The sequence below is a fragment of the Neofelis nebulosa genome, chromosome X (genome assembly GCF_028018385.1).
Source record: "Neofelis nebulosa isolate mNeoNeb1 chromosome X, mNeoNeb1.pri, whole genome shotgun sequence".
Classification (NCBI taxonomy): Eukaryota; Metazoa; Chordata; class Mammalia; order Carnivora; family Felidae; genus Neofelis; species Neofelis nebulosa.
The window spans coordinates 45,631,814-45,652,882 of record NC_080800.1 but is presented as its reverse complement, the minus strand read 5'-3'; the positions used below and the strand labels follow the sequence as shown (position 1 = coordinate 45,652,882).

General features: G+C 47.8%; 1 protein-coding gene and 1 non-coding gene across 4 annotated transcripts; both read left to right on the top strand.

Moving 5' to 3' along the window:
* The first annotated feature begins 359 nt into the window (after positions 1 to 359).
* Positions 360 to 7,940, top strand: LOC131502237 (melanoma-associated antigen D4). Of its 3 annotated transcripts, none has more exons than XM_058712895.1 (13): positions 360 to 493; positions 1,535 to 1,745; positions 2,030 to 2,857; positions 3,208 to 3,411; positions 3,516 to 3,579; positions 3,806 to 3,885; positions 4,279 to 4,370; positions 5,001 to 5,080; positions 5,178 to 5,220; positions 5,637 to 5,699; positions 6,636 to 6,750; positions 7,086 to 7,516; positions 7,722 to 7,940. In XM_058712895.1, the coding sequence occupies exons 2-13, from the start codon at positions 1,536 to 1,538 to the stop codon at positions 7,729 to 7,731; spliced, it is 2,220 nt and encodes a 739-aa protein (XP_058568878.1). In that variant the 5' UTR covers positions 360 to 493; position 1,535; the 3' UTR covers positions 7,732 to 7,940. The 3 variants fall into 3 exon arrangements, with proteins under 3 accessions (XP_058568878.1, XP_058568880.1, XP_058568879.1); XM_058712896.1 differs by lacking the exon at positions 360 to 493 and adding an exon at positions 523 to 629; XM_058712897.1 differs by lacking the exon at positions 7,722 to 7,940 and having other exon boundaries at positions 7,086 to 7,520.
* Positions 6,261 to 6,389, top strand: LOC131503338 (small nucleolar RNA SNORA11). The gene has a single exon (XR_009257428.1). It is a non-coding gene; the product is annotated as a small nucleolar RNA SNORA11 (small nucleolar RNA).
* Positions 7,941 to 21,069: the final 13,129 nt, after the last annotated feature.

Sequence of the window (21,069 nt, the reverse complement as noted above, 5' to 3'; positions counted from 1 at the left end):
CAGTTAGAGACACAGCTAGAGACCTTTGTGTTTGTGACCTGGGGGTCATGCTGGGGAAGCCAGGCATAGTGTATTCCAGACCACACCAGAGGAGTTTAGCGGGAACGGGGAGGGCAGGGACGAGAAGCATTGTGCAGAAGTGCGGGCACCGAGGGTAGATGATTTGGGTGGTCGAACTGCACCCAGAGCTGTGAGTGAGCGAGCCTGCGGTCAGAGGAGGGGTGAGGGGTCTCGGGCGGGAAGGAGAAAACACCCCCCACCCCGCCCACCCACTCTTGGAGTCGCATGCGCACTGGGGACCTGGTGGAGAGGGCTTTTGTTGGGAAAGCGGGCGGGCTGGAGGGGTCCGCGCATGCGCAGGCTCCCCAGACGCGGGGGGTGCGCGGAGAAAAGGGGCGGGGTGGTCGGAGCTGCTGTGCTGGCAGCAGTAGGCGAGGGCGCGGCTGCGGGGTTCCTGGTGCTGAGGACGGACGCCATTGGAGCCCCAGGGAAGGTAAGAATCCAGCCTCGGACTGGACCGGGAGAGGACGAGTGGAACCCGGCACGGTGCGCCCTCCCCGCCCCCAATAGCCGGATCTGAACAAAGCCCAGGCACTCAGAACCCGAGCCCGCTTAGACCCACGGTCTAGGTAGGACACTCCGCCCCCCCCCCCCCCGCACCGACCTCTTCCAACAGGAGAGGAGAGCCTTCCAACAGGAGAGGAGAGCCTTCCAACAGGAGACTCAGGCTCTCTGATCCCCACTTACACTGGAGCCCACAATCCGAACCCCTTTAGCAGACCCGTGTGCACCCTGCTGAGCTATCTTAGAGCAGAGGCCCTACCCCCACCCCAACCACCCCTAGATCACTCCAACCAAGCTGACCCCGTGGGCCCCTTCCTGGAGTTGCGATCCTGGGGTTTGAGACCTCCAGTGCTCTAATTCATGCCTCACCTAATCCGAGCCCCCACCCCCACCCTTCTCACCCCTAGCGCTCCTGTATGAGCCCAACCCAGACCTGAATCATCAGCTGAATGCCCCCGCCTGGACCTAGCCAGAGGGTCTCTGGATTCAGTTTCCCATAGCTTTCCGGGGTCCCGGTAGTCTCAGCCCTCTCATGTCATCTGCTCTCCCCCTTCATCGTTAAATCCAAGCCCTTTGTTTCTCCCTCTCTCAATGCATCCCCCTTTGGGACTCTTCAGACCCAAGCCCACCAGTCCACCCCCTATTCAAATCTAGAGGCTGGGACGGGGAGCGTGCCCCTCTTGAACTCCCCTTTAAGTGCAGGGAGACCATCGCTATCCCTCTCCTAGTGCTGCGTCTCTGACAGAATCTAACCCAACAGACACCCCCTCCCTCCCTTCTCCCTCCTACCCCTCCCCCCTCTGTCTGCCTTGTACTGCCTAGTAACCTGATGATTGCAGCCTCCCTCCTCCTGAGGGATCCCACCTCCCACTGGATCCCGCCCCCTCCCCCTTGAAGAAGCCTCACCCTCCCTCCCTGGCTAAGCTCTCTTCTCCTTGGGACCACCCTCCCCGCCCCCCCCCCCCCCCAGCATGGCTGAGGGAAGCTACCGCATGGAATCAGAAACCTACAACGTTGAAGACATGGATGAGGGTAGCGATGAAGTCGGGGAGGAGGAGATGGTTGAAGGAAATGACTATGAAGAATTTGGTGCTTTTGGAGGCTATGGCACCCTCACCAGCTTTGACATCCGTATCCTCAGAGCCTTTGGGAGCTTGGGTCCAGGCCTTCGCATCTTATCGGTGAGGCTCCTTATTGGCCACCTGCTGGCCCTGGGCCTTCTCCCCTGTGAAGCTGCTTTGAGGGGGTGGGGGGGGTGAATGGGAGGGTTGAATGGGGAAGGACTGCCCAGCCTCCGGAGCATTCCCTCTCCTGCTCAGAGAAAGGGGGTTTGGGAAGTCCGGGGTGGGGGGGCAGACGGGGGGTGGGGGTTGGGAGCTGGCTGCAGGGAGGAGGCTGGGTGGGAAGCATGATGTGAGCTTGTAGAACTGTCTGCCTTCCCCTACCCTTCTGTCTGGCCTTGCAGAATGAGCCCTGGGAACTGGAAAACCCTATGCTAGCTAGGACTCTGATGGAGGCATTTCAGCTGGATCCAGAAACACTTGCCAATGAGGCTGCTGCCCATGCTGTCAACGTAGCCCGCGCAGCCGCCTCCAATCGTGCTGCTAGGGCCGCTGCTGCTGCTGCCCGTGCCACCTACAATCAGGTGGTCACTAACCGCCCAGTGGCCACAGACCAGGCTTCAGGAGAAGATACCCAGCCCATGACCTATGCGGCCCAGGCTCAGGCAGCCACCCCTGAGACCACCCTTGCTGCTCCACACATCTCCCAGATGCTAGTCACCAGTGAGATGGCCGCCCCAGGGGCTCCAGCAAAGTCCACACAGCCCCAGACAGGCTCCCAGGCCCAGGAGGCTGCTACTGAGGGTCCTAGTGCTGCCTGTGGTTTCTCTCAGGCTCCGTGTGCCAGTGAGATGGATGCCACCCGGCCCAAGACAGCCTTCCTGGGTCAGAACGATCTCTTTGATTTCACCCAGCCGGCAGGAGTCAGTGGCATGGCCTTCTCTCGCTCCAAGAGGCCTGCCCCGGCCCAAGAGGCTGCCACAGAGGGCCCCAGTGCTGCCTCCGGGGTGCTCCAGGCAGCACCTGCCAGGGAGGGGGCAGCCACCCGGCCCAAGACCAAATCTGGAAAGGCTCTCGCCAAGACCCGGTGGGTGGAGCCTCAGAATGCTGTGACAGCATCTGCTGCCAAGACCAAGATGTCCACAAGCATCCCTGGGCCTGAGGGTGCAGCTGCCCCTGCCCAGCACAGTGCTGAGCCCTGGGTCAGGATGGGAGGCAAGAGGACCAAGAAGGTGAGACCTCCCTGCTGTCTGCACCCCCCCTTGCTCCCCTCCTTTCTCTGCTCTATCCTCTCCTCTCCCCTCCCCTCCCCTCCTCTCCCCTCCTCTTTTCTGTCAGCTTGTGCACGTTGGTCCAACACAAGTTTGCTAGTATGCTTTGACCCCATGAAGTCTCTGCCCTCAGGCCTGACGGGAGAAGAGGTTGGCTCGGTGCCGGGCACATAGTAAACACTCAGCACATGTCATCCACTGTTTGTACTACCCTCATTTCCAAGTATCTCTTCTGGTTAAGACGTGTGCTGGGCACTTTTGCACGGTGAGTCTGGTAGCCCTGGGTCTCTTCTCTCTCTCTAATGCTACAGTCCAAGCACCTGGATGACGAATATGAGAGCAGCGAGGAAGAGAGAGAGCCTCCTGCAGTCCCACCGACCTGGAGACCATCGCAGCCTCCAATGACAGTGCGGGCTCATATGGTTCCCCGGCCACCGATGGCCTTGAGGTCCCAGGTACCCTCAAGACATGTCCTGTGCTTGCCACCCCGCAACGTGACCCTTCTGCAAGAGAGGGTAAGAAATCTGCCTTTTCCCCGTCTTCCTCCTCTCCTCTCCTATGGGCCGGTTCTTGGAGGTCAGCCATGCCTTGATCTCCCCGTGTGCTCCTCCTCTTCCAGGCAAATAAACTGGTGAAATATCTGATGATTAAGGACTACAAGAAGATTCCCATCAAGCGCTCAGGTGGGCAACCTGCGCCCCCTCCCTGAGCTCTGCCCTTCCCCCGTCCCCATCCCTACCCTGCGGGGCCTTGCATCACATGTCCCCACCCAGTGTGCCCAGCTGATCGCTCCCATTTGCACAGTACGGGGGTCCCAACTGTGCTCCCCTCAGTGAGGCTGACTGAGGGGGTGCAGCTCTTTGGCCCCTGCTCAGCCCTGGTGCTCTCTCCACCTCTCATCTCCCGCAGACATGATGAAGGATGTCATCCGAGAATACGACGAACATTTCCCTGAGATCATTGAACGAGCAACGTACACTCTGGAAAAGGTGGGCAAAGGGACAGGGGCAGCTCCCTGTAGTACAAGAGCTGCAGGCAGGCCTTGCACCCTGCAGCCCCTTGAGGCCCACCTCCGGCACTACCTGCTCTGGAAGCCCTCCCTAGCTTCTCCACCTGGGAGCGTCCACCTTATGCTTCCACCCCCCGCGGGGTCCTCTCCCTCATGCTCTTTTGAGTGTCTCTTGTCCCCTGAAGTGGGTCCTGTTGCTTTGGCCGGTGCCAGAGCTCCCACAGGGCAGTTCTTGTTCGGCCTCTCTTCTTCAGTCTTCCGCGTGACTTTGGGGTCCCGGCTGAGAGAGAGTTCTGACGGGAAATGAAAGGACTGCCTGCGGGACAGGCAGCGTGGGTTTCTCATGTCCTGTTCTGGTTTCTCCCCCATGTAGAAGTTTGGGATCCACCTGAAGGAAATTGACAAGGAAGAACACCTGTACATTCTCGTGTGCACACGTGATTCCTCAGCTCGTCTCCTGGGAAAGTAAGAAAGGGCAGGCAAGAGGATTGTGGGTTCCTCGCTGGTGCCTCTCCCTTTCCTCTCGGAGAAACGGGAAAACAGGGCTTTGGTGCCTGGCACAGCTCCTACCCACAGTTAGTGGTGCCCAGTGATTAGGGGATGAAAGGGCAGGAGCCTGGGGTCAAGCCTTGGCTGCTCTCAGGGCTTCACCCCCACCCCGGCCACCTCCTCACCCCATCTTCTGGGAAAGCAGGCTCCTTGTTGCCTGTCCCTTCCTGCTACGTGCCTGGCCTGGGCTTGGCAGAATGGTCCTGGGAGAAGGAAGCTTCCTGTCCAGTCTAACTCCCGGTGCTCGAAGGGCGGGGAAGGTCTGGGTATACCTCCTGTGGACACACTGTTGCCAAGCATTTGCTCCCTGCCCTGACCCTGTTGTGGACACGACTCTGGGAGGGGCTCTTCGCATCTACGTTTGATGCGTGAAGCGATTCAGTCTCAGACAGAGGAAAAGATGGTCTGGGTCAGAGAACAAGCCATGCGCAGAGTGGGAAGAACCGCTCTGTAGCCCAGCCATCTGGGAAAGGCTAGTCAGGTGAACCGACCCTAGTCCCTCGGGCAGATGCCTGCCGGATAGAATGCATCTTTCTCCACCTTTAGGACCAAGGACACCCCCAGGCTGAGCCTCCTCTTGGTGATTCTGGGAGTCATTTTCATGAATGGCAACCGTGCCAGCGAGGGTGAGTGGCTGGACCTGCCGCCGGGTGGGGGTGGGGGGGTGTTGCCCAGAGTCTCAGCTTTGTGTGTGAAATTCTTGTATCTCATTTCCCCTCACAGCTGTCCTCTGGGAGGCACTACGCAAGATGGGACTGCGCCCTGGGTATGGTTGGGCTCTCGACTCCCACCCCTCAGTGTTGTCCTTGGGCACCAGTGGCACCAGGGTTGCAGTAGCCTGGTGGCCTGGTGCCAGGGGAGTGGACGTCCTGGACTGGGTAGAGGCAAAGGGTCTCGTCACGGTGCATGGGGAAATGGTCCTGAACTCTCAGCCCCTCGCTGCTCCATATCCCCTCTCTGGCCCCAGATGAGATGTAAGAGAAACCATCAGATTTAGGGATTGCACCAAACCCTTGCCTAGGGTATCCTTCACATCCTTGACGTGCGACCCCTGGTGCCACCCCAGGCCTCCATGGGGATGCCCCACAGGCTGGGCAGCTCTCAATCTTGCCAGGGAGTGCTCCCACCCACGTGTCCTTCACTGCCACTGTTCTTGTTATGGATTCCTTTCCTTGCCCTCAGGGTGAGGCACCCATTCCTTGGCGATCTGAGGAAGCTCATTACAGAGGACTTTGTGAAGCAGAAGTAAGTATTGGCCAGGTTAACTTTGTCTCATGCTTGTGCATTCCTCGTGTGCCGATCTGGCCGAGAAGCCATTCTCCATCCCATATCTTGGCACCAGAGGGATAGGTGTCCCTGGTGTGAGTGTGGGTGGCGTCTGGAGTGTTGGCGAGGAGTAGAGATCCAGCTTGGTCTTGGGGAAAGGGAGTACAAGCTGACAGAGAACACGGTGTAGGGTGTGTTACAACCCCCATGCCCTTTGGCACTTGCCCCATAGGCTATAGTAGAATTTCCCTTGCTTTCCATCCCGGGAACAGGGGACTCAGAGGGTGGAAGTCTGAGCATGGCCCCCACAGGTAAGCGCCCCATTTGGTCCTAGAGCCCAGCCCTCCTGGCTTTCTGGTTAGGGCCCACCCAGTCCTTGGTCCTTGGAGAACATGCGCGCACCCACATAGGCACACGGACACGTGCACGCGCACACCATCAGGGGTATGGGCAGAGTGTGCTGCTCTTCTTCCCTTTACAGTCGTTCTCTGCAGTGGGCCGTCCCGGGGTTCCGCCAGGCCATGGACGACACCCTGCACTGGGGTGAGCTCAGAGCAGGGTGCCTGATGAAATGGCTCCTCTGTTTACAACACACCCAACGGGACTCTGGGCGCATTGTGACAAGGGGCACAAACTTGTGGCCTTCCTATGAACAGATACCCTACACGTGTCCCACCCTGCACTTCCACGTGGCTTTTGGGCAGGACTGGTGGCCTAAGGCTTTGTAGGCCTCAATCGTGGAGGCAGAAACCCTAGGAGTGAGCGTGGGAGTGAGGCATGGGCTGGAGGTCAGGACCATCCTCCCCCAGGAGCTGAGCTGCAGCATCGGGCTGGAAAGGGGCCACCTGGGAGCCACTGGTGCAACAACAGGTCTGCCTGGCTGGAAGCAAACGTTTCTCTTCCTCTTGCCCTGAGGTACCTGGAGTACAAGAAGGTCCCCAATAGCAGCCCACCCGAGTATGAGTTCCTCTGGGGCCTGCGAGCCCGCCACGAGACCAGCAAGATGAGGGTGCTGCGGTTCATTGCCCAGGTAACAGAGAGCCTCTGTTTGGGGCCAGGCGATGGGGTCTGGGTCTGGTCCTTGCTGTACCTTCTTTGTTTCTTGGTCACGGCCTCCTCCCACTGTCTGTCCAGTGAGGATACTGACAGGTTCCTAAGTAGGTCACTGACACAAGTTCACAGACTTAGTAAGCGGGAGGGATGGGTGAAGCCCCTGGACTGGCCTGGAATAACGGGAGGGTCAGACTCCGGTGGTCTTTATTTGTGTAATGATTATGCACAGCTCCCAGGAGGGTGTATGGCAGGAAGCAGGTGCTCAGTGGAGGTGGGCTAGCTGTTTGGATGGTCGCTGTCACTCTACTGCAGAATCAGAACCGAGACCCCCGGGAGTGGAAGGCTCATTTCCTGGAGGCTGTGGATGATGCATTCAAGACGATGGATGTGGATATGGCTGAGGAGCATGCCAGGGCCCAGATGAGAGCCCAGATGAATATCGGGGACGAAGCTCTGATTGGACGGTGGAGCTGGGATGACATACAGGTGGAGCTCCTGACCTGGGATGAGGACGGAGATTTTGGCGATGCCTGGGCCAGGATTCCCTTCGCTTTCTGGGCCAGATACCATCAGTACATTCTGAATAGCAACCGTGCCAACAGGAGAGCCACTTGGAGGGCTGGTGTCAGCAGTGGCACCAACGGTGGGGCCAGCACCAGCATTCTTGATGGGCCCAGCACCAGCTCCACCATCCGGACCAGAAATGCCGCCAGAACGAGTGCCAACTTCTTCTCCTGGATCCAGTAAGGTTTTCAGTCGCTAAATGAAACTCTGCAGGAGGGTGTGGGAGGGGGCTGTGAGAAGTCGGGGGAGGGGGGGTGGGGGGGGAGGGCCTGGAAGCAGTGGGGGAACCAAGAGAGTGTGAAAGACATTTGTTCTGTCCTTGCCTCCCTCCCCGTTTCACATATATTTGTATTTCTGCGTCAGCTTTTGTGTCTTGCATTGCAGGCAGCGCTGATGGACTGCGGCCGTCACGCACCAGGCCAGAGTGCCTCCTCAGATCCCTCCCTCACACAGCACTCTAGGCAGCTTCTCCCTGCCCATCTGAGATGGCATGCCAGATGAAGCTCTCTCTGCCCTTCCTGCTTCGGTTGTGTGCTGTTGTTGTGCGCTTCTGTCGTGTTTTCATGTTTTTGGTATCGGTGTTACATTAAAGTTGCAAAATTACTTGGGAAGTTTCTTCCTTTACCTGCGCACGTGGTGCTCTGAGGAGCACGTGGTCGGGTGCTCTGAGATGGCCATGCCCCGCCTCTGCATGGAAAGCAATAGGTGTGGGTACAGTGCTGGGAGATGCGGAGGTGCCAGCTGAGTGCCTAGACTGTGAGTTTCGAGAGGCTCCAGTCCACAGAGTTACATGATTTCCCACGTGGTACAACCCCAGTTAGATGCCAGTGGTGGGGGAGGTGGCGGGAAAAGGGGTGGAGTGGAAGGCTGTGGGTTGGTGCCACGGTCCCTCCCACCACACAACAAGGTCCACAGACATTCACCAATCCCCACCTCCTCCACCCCATCTTTGGAGGCGCCATCTTAAGGGAACCCTTCCCTCATCCTCCACACAACCTCAGCATCTCATCCCTCCCTCAGATGGAGTCTTCAGGGCAAGGAGATAGGCCTCAGCGACATTCTCAGCCCTCCAGCAGGTGGAAGGAGGAGCCATTGTTCCCAACAGAGTAGGTTTAATGAAAGTAGAGCTCACCAGCCCGTTGCCTGTGGCCATGACCCGAGGCCTGTTGGTGGGCTCTGGAGCTCTTCTTCACTGGAAACAGGGCTCTCCCAGTGAAGCCAAAGCAAGGCCTAAGTCCTGGTGTCTTGAAGGGCTGAGTGATCCCTGCGGGAGTGGGGTGGGGACTGCAGTTCCTCCTGTGGACCAAGGTGAGACACCTGGGAGGGCTCAGTGGCAGGCGGGACAGTGGAACTTTCTCAGGCCCCTCAGTGACGTCCTCAGTTGAGGGGACGAGGTCCCAGGTTCAGAAGAGGGAGAGAGTAGTACTAAGGACCCCTGCACCCCATTGCCTCTTTTCCCTGAGAAGAGGTTCCCCTCTCTCACCCACACTAGGCTCCTGACCCAGATCCAGGCACCTAATTGCACAGGCCCAGTGGAGAATGAAAACGTGGGTCTCCCTGTGAAAAAATGATGAAGAATTCCAAGAGGGTGGCAGCAGAGCATGGAACCAGGTGTGCAACGCCTGCGAGCACGGGGTCCCATGGGGCTGTGTAAGTCACACCCCCGGGAAGCTGGCTGTGGAAGGTCTCCTCCCCTAAAGTCAGGCTTCAGGTGGGTTTCTGCCTTGTTGGCCACTGCTGTGCTTTCTGTCTTCCTGGCTGCTGGGTCTGGGCTCGGCAACAGGGACGCTGTGATTCTGACAGAGATGGGTTCCCCTTCACTTTAGCTTTACTGGTGCATGGCCTGGGATGTGAGAGGGATGGATGATGCCTGGGCCCCAGCCCTGGGGTGGTGGATGACCCAAGACACTTCTGGCACCCTCACCCTGGAAACCTCCCAGGATCCTGCTGTGCACACAGCAGGATGTGCCTTTTCCTGAATGAGGGTGCAGACACTCACCAAATGCCACAGGTGTGGGTTTGAGCACTGCGTGCAGAGGACAGCTGAGATAAGGCACCTCGTCTGGAAAGGAGGAGAAAGTATGTGGCAATTTATGACAGCTACAATGCGATACCAGTATCATTTGGAAATGCATTCAACAAAGTTTAACGCCTATTCAGATTAAAAGTTATCTGGAAACTGGGAATAGGAAAAACTTCTTAAATCTGATAAAGGTCATCTGAAACATACTTCATCATTAAAATCTGAAAGCTTTCCCTCTAAGGTCTCTTACCACTCCTAGTCCTGATTGGCAGTCTTACTTAGTGCATTAAGGCAGGATTTGCAAAAAATTGAAAGGGCATACAAGGTGGAAAGAAGTAAAATTGTCTTTATTCATAAGTGAGAAGATCACATACATAGAAAGTTCCACAAGTCCTTTAAAAAATTACTAGAACTCCTGCTAGTGAGATAAGCAAGGTGGCAGGATATGAGGTCCATACCCAAAAATCAATTATAGTTATCTGTCCTAGAAACAAAAAATTGGAAATAAAAATAAAAATATCATTTACAATACATGCAAAACATGAACTTGTAGGGTGAATTTAACAAAATACATGTGAAGCTGTAAATGAAACATTTACATCGGCATTGCTGAGAGAAATTTGAAAAGATGTAAATGAATGGAGAATAGATGATGTGTTTAGACTTTAAGGCTCAATATTGCTAAGATGAAAACTCTCCCCAAAATGATCTGCTGATTCATAATAATTCAAATGACTAAAAAAAACAACAAGGTGGTTATATAAATTTTACTGACATACAAAGGATTGAAATAGCCAAGGGGCGCCTGGGTGGCTCAGTTGGTTAAGTGTCCGACTTCGGCTTCGGTCGTGATCTCACGGTTGGTGAGTTCAGGTCCCGCATCGGACTTCCCGTCGGCAGTGTGGAGCCTGGTTGGGATTTTCACTCTCTCCTCTCTCTCTGCTCCTCCCCTGCTCGTGCTTTCTTTCTCTCTCTCAAAATACGTTAATATACTTAAAAAAAAAAATCTTTGAAATAGCCAAAACAACTGTGAAAGAGAAGCACATATTTGGAATTCTCATGCTGACTAACTTCCTAAGTTACTATAAAGCTACAGTCATCAAGATAGTGTGGTACTAGCATAAATATAGACATGTAAATAAATAGAAAACAAATAGAAAGTCCAGGAATAGAGGTACGCATATATGGGCAACTGATTTTCAACAATAGAGCTAAGGTGATCCAATGAGGGAAAATATGTGCTCAACAAATATTAAAGAAACATTGAATATGCATATGGAAAAAATAGAACTTTTGCATTACCTCAAATCACATACAAGGGGAACCCAAAAAAGACAATAAGCATATATGTAAAGGGAAAAATTATGAAACTTGTTCATGGTAACAGGAGAAAAACCTTTGTTAACTTGAGTTAGACCACACTTCCTAAAACACAAAAAGCATGAACAATAATAGGGAAAAATTGGTAAACTGGCTTTATAAAACAATTTAAAAGGCAAATTAAACCTTGCTTTTTTGGAAGATCTTGTTAAGAAAATAAAATCCAGTCACAGAGAGGGAGAATACTTACATAATAAAGAACTTACTTGCATGTCTGGACATACAAAAATCTCTTACAACTCAGTAATGGGAACACAGAACTTGTTTTAAAAATAGCTAAAATATTTGAACAGACATTTCCCCCAAAGAAAATGCATGCCAAATAATTAAACACATGTAAAGTTGCTCAAAGTTATTAGGCAACAAGAAAATAAAAATTAAAACTGAACCGAGACAGCATACCACAACTACTAGAAAGAGCTACATTCAAAATGGGTGACAATGATGGCAAGGGCTGGTAAGGTGGAGCCACTATGGTTTTCACATGTTAGTGTAAAGACTAGGTACTTTGGCAGTTTTTGGCAGTTTCTTATTAAGGTAGGCAAGCAAGTACCATGTAATCTAATCATTCCACTCTTTATTTAATTCAGAAAACTAAAAGCACATGTCCACACCAATCTTGTATGTGAATGTTGATAGCAGCTTTATTCATAATGTCCCCAAACTGAAAACATCCCAAATGTCCAGCAGTTGGTGAATGAATAGCAAACTTTGGAATATTCAAAGTATCGCAAAGGAGCAAACTACCAACACACACAATGTTTGGGAATATCAAAAGCATTACGTGGTGGACGACTGGAAACAGAATATTGCATGCTGTTTGAATCATTTGACATACAATTCTTGAGAAGATAACACTATACTGAGACAAGAGATCTTGGTGGTTGGCCAGGGCTGGAGATGGAGCAAGAAGTTTGACTTCAAAGGCACAAGAGGGAAGTTGGCAGGGCACTGGAAATATTCTGAATATTGATAGTGGTGGTGGTTACACACGTTTCAATTTGTCAAAACTCATCAAACTGTACACTTAAATAGGCACAGTCTATTGAATGTAAATTATGTATCAACAAAACAAAACAAAAAATAAACATAAAAGATATTTTACAGACAAAATATAAAATACCTGAAAGCAAGAAATGTATTATATACATTTTCAACAGGTAAGTCATGGTGAAGAGATGCTAGTACACTAGATGATGAATTAGATAAAAATATCTAGAGTAAAACATACAGAGAAAAGATGAAGGAAATACAAAATGAGTAGGAAGAGATTCAGTGGATGCAGAGGCTAACATGGGCGGAACATATTTTAATTGGAGTTAAATGAAGAGGAGACAGGAAAAGTGCCTGGGCAATATTTGAACAGACAAGGGCATGCTGTTTCCAAAACTGATGAATAACATCTTGCTTAAGACTCAAGAAACACTAAGAATCTCAAGCAAGAAAGTTCTAAAGCAGACATCTTTTAAACTTACATTGTCAACCTGCAAGAGAGAGAGCGAACATCATGGAAGCAACCACGGCAGATAAAGCTAAAGCCATGGTCTTCAAAACGGAACAATGAGAGCGATGATTGACTTTCAGCATAAACAGGGAAGACCAGAAGTCTCTAGGATGACATATTCAAGGTGTTGAAACAATATAACTGCCAACTTAGGGCTCTATAACCAGGAATAATATCCTTCAAGATGAAGATGAAATAAAGACATTTCCAGATAAACAAAACAATGAAGGTTTCATATTCTTATTATATGATCCAGCAATCATGCTTCTTGGCATTTACCCAAGTGAGTTGAAAACATTTGTCCACTCTAAAACCTGCACACAAAAATTTATAACAGCTTTATTCATAATTGCTAAAACTTGGATGCAATCGTTACAGCACGGTGACTATAGTTAATAATAGTGTATTGTATACTTGAAATTTGCTGAGAGAGTACACATGAAGTGTTCTCACCACAAAAAAAGGGGGTAACTATCAAACCATGATTACTTTGATCGTGGTAGTCATTCCACAATGGATATCAAAATGTTACATTATTCCACCTAAATAGATACAATTATTATTTGTCAACCATACCTCAACAAAGCTGAAACAAAAGATGTCCTGCAATAGGTAAGTGCATAGACTGTGGCACATCCATATAATGCAGGGTTACACAGGGAAATAGGGAAAAGTGCTACCAAGTTGCAAAGGGACATTTAGAAACATAGAGACAGGTTGCTACATGTAAAAAGACAATCTGAAAAGGCTACCTACTGTATGAATCCAACTAATGCATATGATATTATGGAAAACGCAAAACTATGGAAACACTAAAAAGATCAATGTTTGCAAGGACTTTGGGGTGAGTCAAGGAAGGGAGACTAAGTGGAACAAAAGGAGGTCTTAGGACACTGAAAGTATTTCGCTTTCTTACACCACACACAAAAATAAATTCAAAATGGGTGAAAGACCCACATATGAGACAGGAAACCATCAAAATCCTAGAGGAGAGGGGCACCTGGGTGGCTCAGTCGGTTAAGCATCCAATGTCGGCTCAGGTCATGATGATCTCACGGTTCGTTCGTTCAAGCTCCATGTTGGGCTCTGTGCTAACACCTCAGAGCCTGGAGCCTGCTCTAGATTCTGTGTCTCCCTTCTCTCTGCCCCTCCCCCACTCACACTCTGTGTGTGTGTCTCTCTTGAAAATAAATAAACAATAATTTTAAAAAAAAATCCTAGAGGAGAAAACAGGTCAACTTCTTTTACCTCGGTCACAGCAACTTCTTACTAGACATGTCTCCAGAGGCAAGGGAAACAAAAACAAAATTGAAATATTGGGAACTTATCAAGATAAAAACCGTCTGCACAGCAAAGGAAACAATCAACAAAACTAAAAGGAAACTGATGGAATGGGAGAAGATAATTGCAAATGACATATCTGATAAAGGCGTAGTATCCAAAATCTGTAAAGAACTTATCAACCTCAACATCCAAAAAACAAATAAACCAGTGAAGAAATGGGAAGATGACATGACTAGATACTTTTCCAAGGAAGACATCCAGATGGCTAACAGACACATGAAAAGATGCTCAACATCACTCATCACAAAGAGAAATACAAATCAAAACTGCAATAAGGTACCACCTCATACCTGTCAGAATGGCTAAAGTGAACAACTTAGGAAGCAACAGGTATTGGCAAGGATGCGGAGAAAGGGGAACCCTTCTGCATTGTCGGTGGGAGCGCAGACTGGTGCAGCCACTCTGGAAAACAGTATGGAGGTTCCTCAAGAACTAAAAATAGAACTACCCTACAACACAGCAATTGCACTACTATGTATTTATCCAAAGGATACATTTATCCAAAGGATACATGTATTTATCCAAGGAGTGCTGTTTTGCAGGGGCACATGCACCCCAATGTTTATAGCAGCCCTATCAACAATAGCCAAATTATGGAAAGAGGCCAAATGTCTATCGAATCATGAATGGATAAAGAAGTGGTATATATATTATATGATGGAATACTACTTGGCGATGAAAAAGATGAAACCTTGTCATTTGCAACAACGTGGATGGAACTAGAGGGTATTATGCTAAGCGAAATAAGTCAGTGAGAGAAAGACAAATATCATATGATTTCACTCACGTGTGGAATTTAAGAAACACAATGGATGAACATAGGGGAAGGGAAGGAAAAATAAGATAAAACCAGTGAGACAGGCAAACCATAAGTGACCCATAAATAAAGAGAACAAACTGAGGGTTGCTGGAAGGGAGGTGGGTGGGAGAATGGGCTAAATGTGTGTTGGGCATTAAGGAGGTCACTTGTTGGGATGAGCACTGGGTGCTATATGTAAGTGATGAATCCGTGGGTTCTATGCCTGAAACCTCTATGTTAACTAACATGAATTTAAATTAAAAAAAAAAAGAAAGAAAGAAAACAATAACCTGTGCCTCTCTTTCAAAATTTAGTAGAATGGCAAATTCAACTCAAGAAGGCAGAAGAAATGAAGTAAGGATAAGAGCATTAATAAGCTAAAGATAAAACAAAATAGTCAAGGTTGGTTCTTCAGAAGGACAATACAATTGATAATCGTCTTTGTGGGCCTGAAGAAAAAGGAGAGAAGTTCTCTAGAAACCAATGTCTGGAACGACTGAAGAGACATAGCTATGAGTAATGAAGATATCGGAAGGTCATTAATCAAAATCATAAGCAGCTTTATGTAAATGCAATTGAAGAAGTAAAGTAAAAATTTCAAGAAAACACAAAATGACACAAGATCAACAAATTATTCTCTAAATATTAAGCACGTGGAATCTGAAGAAAACAACAACAACACAAAACAACGTCCATATTCAGATGATACCACCAATTAATGCAACAAAACTTTCAGGATGAAAAAAATGTCAATCTTACATACCTGCCGGAAAATAGCAAAAAGAGGAATCACTTCTCATCTCAGTCCACGAGGCCTTAACATGATAAGAACGTTATAAGAAATGAAATGTATAGACTGATCTTTCATATAAGCACAGAAGGAAAAATCATGAATAAAACACTAGCAAAACAAATCCAGTTGTATGTTTTAAGAGGATAATATATCACAAGCAAGTCAGGATTATTCTAGAAATGGAGTGGTTTAGCACCTGAAAAATAAATGTATTCCACAGAATCAATGTGTTAAGAAGAAAAACTTATTATATTCCCTATAGATGCAGAGAAAAGTATTTCATGAATTTGATTTTCAAAAAATAAACATCAAGCGATGTGGAGAATAGGGAAACTTGTACACTGTTGGTGGGAGTGTAAACTGGTACAGGAACTATGGAAAACAGAATGGAAGTTCCTCAAAAAATTAAAAATAAAACTGCCATATGATCCAGCAATTCCGCTTCTGAGTTTATATCCGAAGGAAACAAAATCACTTTCTCGAAGAGATATCTGGATCCCCATGTTCATTTCAGCATTGTGCCCTATAGCCAAACCTTGGAAACAACCTAAGTGTCTATCGAGACATGAATGGATAAAATATATTTTATAATGGGATATTATTCAGTCGTAAAGCAGAGAGATGCCCTGCCATTTGTACAACATGGAAGGATGTTGAGGGCATTCTGCTAAGGGAAATAAGTCAGACAGGCAAAGACAAATACTGTATGGTCTCACTTATGTGTGGAATCTAAAACGAAGCCCAACACAGAAACAGACAGTAGATGGTGTTTGCCAAGGGCTGGAGGGTGGAGAATGTGGGGAGGTGTTGGTCAAAGTGTGAAGAATCTCAGTTAGAAGATGAAAAAGTTCTGGAGGGGTGCATGTACCCCAATGTTTATAGCAGGGCTTTCAACAATAGCCAAATCATGGAAAGAGCTTAATTGTCCATCAGCTGATGAATGGATAAAGAAGATGTGGTTTATATATACAATGGAATACTACTCGACAATGATAAAGAATGAAATCATGCAATTTGCAACCACGTGGATGGAACTGGAAGGTATATGCTAAGTGAAATAAGTCAGTCGCAGAAAGACAGATATCATATGTTTTCACTCATATGTGGATCTTGAGAAACTTAACAGAAGACCATGGGGGGAAGGGAAGGGGGAAAAACTAGTTACAAACAGAGAAGGGAGGAGGCAAACCATAAGAGACTCTTAAATACAGAGAACAAACTCAGGGTTGAAGGGGGGCGGGTGGGGGAGAGGGGAAAATGGGTGATGGGCATTGAGGAGAGCACTTGTTGGGACGAGCACTGGGAGTTGTATGTAAGCGATGAACCATGGGAATCTACCCCCAAAACCAAGAGCATGCTTTACACACAGTATGCTAGCCAATTTGACAATAAATTATATTTAAAAAAAAGAAAAATTCCTGGAGTTCTATATTGAGCACAGTGATTATAGTTAACAAAACTGTGACATACATTTTAAAGTTACTAAGAAAATTGATCTTAAATATTTTTACCAAAACATTTTAATTATGTGACGTGGAGTTGTTAACTAACTTTATTGTAGGGATCATTTCATTGAAATGATCATATCACTGAAATTGTGTGTGTGTGTGTGTGTGTGTGTGTGTGTGTGAAATCATCATGTTATTTAAATTTATGTAATGCTATATGTCAATTATATATCAACAGAGGTAGAAATTTTTTAAATAAAAATAAACATTTATTGTAAAACCTCTATGCCAACTAGGAATAAGAGAACTCTCTTAAACCAATCAGAGTATCTTTACAAGCCTACAAGAACCATTGCGCTTAATCATGAAATATTGAAAGCCATCCCTCTGAGACCATGAAAAAGACCAGGTTACCCACTGCCACCACAAACAATGCCATAAGGGAAGAAAAAGTAGTAAAAAGGATCCAGCAATACAGCCCCAAATGCATACACGTGTGAATCAAAGGACATGTATGTGAATGATTCCCACAGTAACATTTCTAACACTCTGGGACTGGAAATTACTGAAATGTCCACCATCAGAAATAGAATGCACAAAAAACCGTGGTATATTTATACAAATTGAAATATTACTCAGTAAGGAATATCAATGAACTCAGCTAACAAACTACAGAAAAATGAAGAGCACTAAGTGAAAAATATAATGCTGCCAGAAGAAAGCTACATTATAAGAATATGTACTATAATGACTCTATTTATCATGTGCAATGAAGTTCACAAACAAGCAAAAGCCAAGTGTTAAAATTCAAAACACTAGTTAGACTCGCTGAGGTGGCACACAGCAGTGAGTAGGTAAAGGCATGAGGGTGATTTGGGGTTGCTGGCAATGCCAGATCTCTTGACCTGGACTATAGTTACTCAGATATTTGTGATGATATAATAATTTACTGAATGGTACACATGTTTCATACAATTCCCTTTTTGTGTTGTATTCCACTGAAAAGTTACAGAAATGTGTTTTAATAAGTAGAATCCCAGGAGTATACATGAGGAGTTGATTCCTTGCTGATTTGAATATTCTCTGGCCACAATGTCATTAAAGTATAAATTAATGACCAAAACCATTTGAAAACTCCCTCATATATTTGTAAGTAAAGAATATCCTCCTGATACCCAGGCCTCTATGAAGAAATCACGTTTAAATTAGAAAATGTTTTGAACAGACTAATGTGAAAACTTGAGAGCCTTTTGCCTGCTATAGTTATGAAATCTCTCCACTTGTGATAGATTTCTCGGGGAAAGATCTCCTGCATCTATGGGAAAAGACAAGATGCCAGCAATCTGCACAAGTTGGGAATGAAGCTAGGAATTAAACTTTTATGTAGATTTTTGCTTAAATCCCTATATTGGGTTTGGATGCCTGCCTTCACCTAAGGCTGAGATCCCAAAGTCCATTAATCATCCCTAAATCCCCTCCAGAGAGTGTTTCCTCAAACTCCCAAGGGTTTGGGGAAAGTAATTTGCCCAGATAGAGGTTGCCGAGAGGGGTTCTGGATGTCTAAATGTGTCTTAACTATACTGTAGAGCAATCATGTAATTTACAACCCCACCATTACCCCTAACTTGCTGGAAAACATGCCACTGCCAATCTTGCAAACAGTTTGAAGGTCTGGTGAGGGGGTTTAAAGACCACTGCTTTGGAGTTTTCCTCACTGGTTGGGTAGGATTAAATGGTCTTAAACCAGTGAAGTCAGACATCACTCATCTATCTGCTTCCCACCTTCTCATACTTTATAATAATTGTCTCTTTACCCACCCTTTTTGTCCTTGTGAGGTTAAGAATCTAATGAAAAGGATCTAGCCTGGAGAGCAGAAGCAGGAATAGATGGAAGAACAAAGAATGAAAGAGAATACATGAAGGACATGAACAAAGGTGCCTCTGGGGCACTTGGAAACAGAAACAAGCATCCACCAACACGATGAAACAGCTCCTCACCCTCTTTTGGTGCATGTGTTAGATCCCAAAGAGTGGGCATCCAGTTGGACTTCAGGCTCACACCTTGGGTAGCAGAGGACAGGATACCTAGGTCCCATCATAAGAGTCCCATCATGCTGCAAACGATGGAAGAGGGTAGTTGACCCCAACATTAAGGGGAAGACAGTTACCTAAAGATGCAATAAGAGAACGCTGGATGGCAGAAGGACAAATGCTAATGGCATTCCCTGCACTGAGCCCACCACAAAAATTAGTTCCCCTATTGTTCATTTAATTCCACATCACTTACTATAATTGGCGATGTTAACAATTTTGCCTGTGATTCATTTTATGACGCGCTGATCTACCAAGCTGAAGCTCAATATGCATGGCCCATGTTAGGTCGCTCATAATCGAATGACTTAATTCTTAGTCACTCCATAAGTAGCTAGGTAGGGGCAGGGGAGGGAGGGTGTGAGGTAGAGCAAAGTATAGAGATAAGGAGGAAGGAAAAAGGGAAAAGAGGGAAAACAACGCAGGAACAAAATGAAAAACTAAGGAGGGAGAGAAGAGGCAGGGATAGAGGAAGACAGAAGGAGGAGACACTCAAAGACAATGCAGGTAGGAGAGAGGGAGGAGTGAGAGGGGAAAGAAAAGAGAGTGATGATGTATATTGAAGTGGTCATAGCACAGCCTCACCCACAAGAATCCTGTGGGCCTGCAGCATGATGCAGAGAATGGCGTGTTTGTTTGCGTGTGTGTGTGCGTGTGTGCGTGCGTGTGTGTGTGTGTGTGTGCGCGCGCGCGCGCTTGCACCTGTGTGTTTTCTGTGTGATAGTAATTGCAGGGACCAAAATACCTGTGGAAATTTCTGGATTCATTTAATATGAGTGCTTTGCTCAAATCTCTTCCTCCCAGGGCTTTTGTGTCAGGACCACCTCTGCTTTCCTCCTACAGTCCAATGCATCACTCAGCTTCAGTTTCCATGGTAACCAAAGTATCTGTTTCCTGTCATGACTAAGGACTAAAAATGAGACAGAGAAAGGCAGAGAAATGAATGTTCCTCTGAGGTACACAAGCCCCTATTCAGGGATTAAAAGGCACAATCTATTTAGTTCCATCTTGCCCTGAGCCCATGCTGGGTGGAGGAGGACAGAAATTGTAGAGAGACACTCAATACAAACCTAGAATTTCTACCTCTCCGTAACACATCTACGTAGTTGGGAGACCTAGGCTTCCTGGCCCCCTAGCCGGCTTCTTACCAACAATTTGTTTTACTTGCGAACCATACACATGAAATCCAGGATTCATGCCCCCCAACCTACTTCTCCTTGTCCTACCATGTACCCTCTATCACATTATGGGGACTGGGTGTCCAGTAGCCCCATCTTCTGACACAAACCTCAGTTCCAGCCCAATTTCAGAAGTACTGCTTCCAGAAAAGATCCATGATCTGCAGTAGGGTAGTCACTCAGGACAACTTCCTCCTCTCCTCTTTGGCCTGGGAAACCTCTACCCAGACCACAAGACCAGTTAGTTAGCCTCCTACTTCCTGCCCCACCACCCCAGTTCTACCAGGGCCTTGGAGAGTCAGAGGAGGGAGGTCTCTGCCAGTCTCTGGGTTTTGGAAAACAGCGCCTTTTCCCTTTCCCCTTATCCAGAGTAGCCAACTTCCTTCTTTACATTTTCTCCTGTTTCGGAGACTGGGCAAGCACAGTGCCAGGCAGGACAGGAGACTTCCTGGAGCAAATTTGTGGGGATAGACAGCACAAACCTTGAGGGTATGTCCCATCTACCCCTCCCTTCTCTCCCAGTATTGTAGCTATCTCTGGAAGTCCATTTGATCAGCCTCACTCTCTTTTCATGGGTCCTGGCTGCCCACCATATTCCATGCCCACTTGGAATCCCTCAGTCTGAAAAAATCTAAGGAATCTCATCTCCATTTCTATTGAATAAACCACACTGGACAGAAATCAAAGCCTTGCCCATTCTCCTGATCTTGGGGTCTTTTTGAGACATCCAGTTTATGTTTGTTAAAGGAGTTTGCCAGAACTCCACCTACCTGCCACTTCTCTATATCTCACGCCCCTCTTAGGGGATCCTGATCTGCTTGGGTGGCGGTCTCTGTCTTGATACCCAGGAGGAGATTCCTTTGGAGTAGGACCAAAGTGGAACCATAATGCAGGAAGACAATGCTTTGCTTGAAGCCCTTCCCCTGAAATCTCCCCAAACACCACTCTTGACTTTATGCGTGCGCAGATTTTAATGACAGGTGAAAGGTAACTTGAGGAGCTAGACACAATTGTAATATGGAAGAAAACTATTAGGATACGATGGCTAAAAGTCAACATCCTTAAAGCCCAAGGAAAATCACCCATCTCCTACTTCTCCAAAAAAACGGTAGGCCTTCTAGGGAGATTCTACCCTGAGTGGATCCTTGTTTCTAGTGTGTCTTCTCTGTCTT

Excerpts from the sequence above, each read along its gene's own strand:
- LOC131502237 (XM_058712895.1), top strand. The coding sequence starts at position 1,536 with ATGGCTGAGGGAAGCTACCGCATGGAATCAGAAACCTACAACGTTGAA. Across the intron at positions 5,221-5,636 it reads AAGATGGGACTGCGCCCTGG|GGTGAGGCACCCATTCCTTG; the intron begins GTATGGTTGGGC and ends CCTTGCCCTCAG. Across the intron at positions 5,700-6,635 it reads GAGGACTTTGTGAAGCAGAA|GTACCTGGAGTACAAGAAGG; the intron begins GTAAGTATTGGC and ends TCTTGCCCTGAG.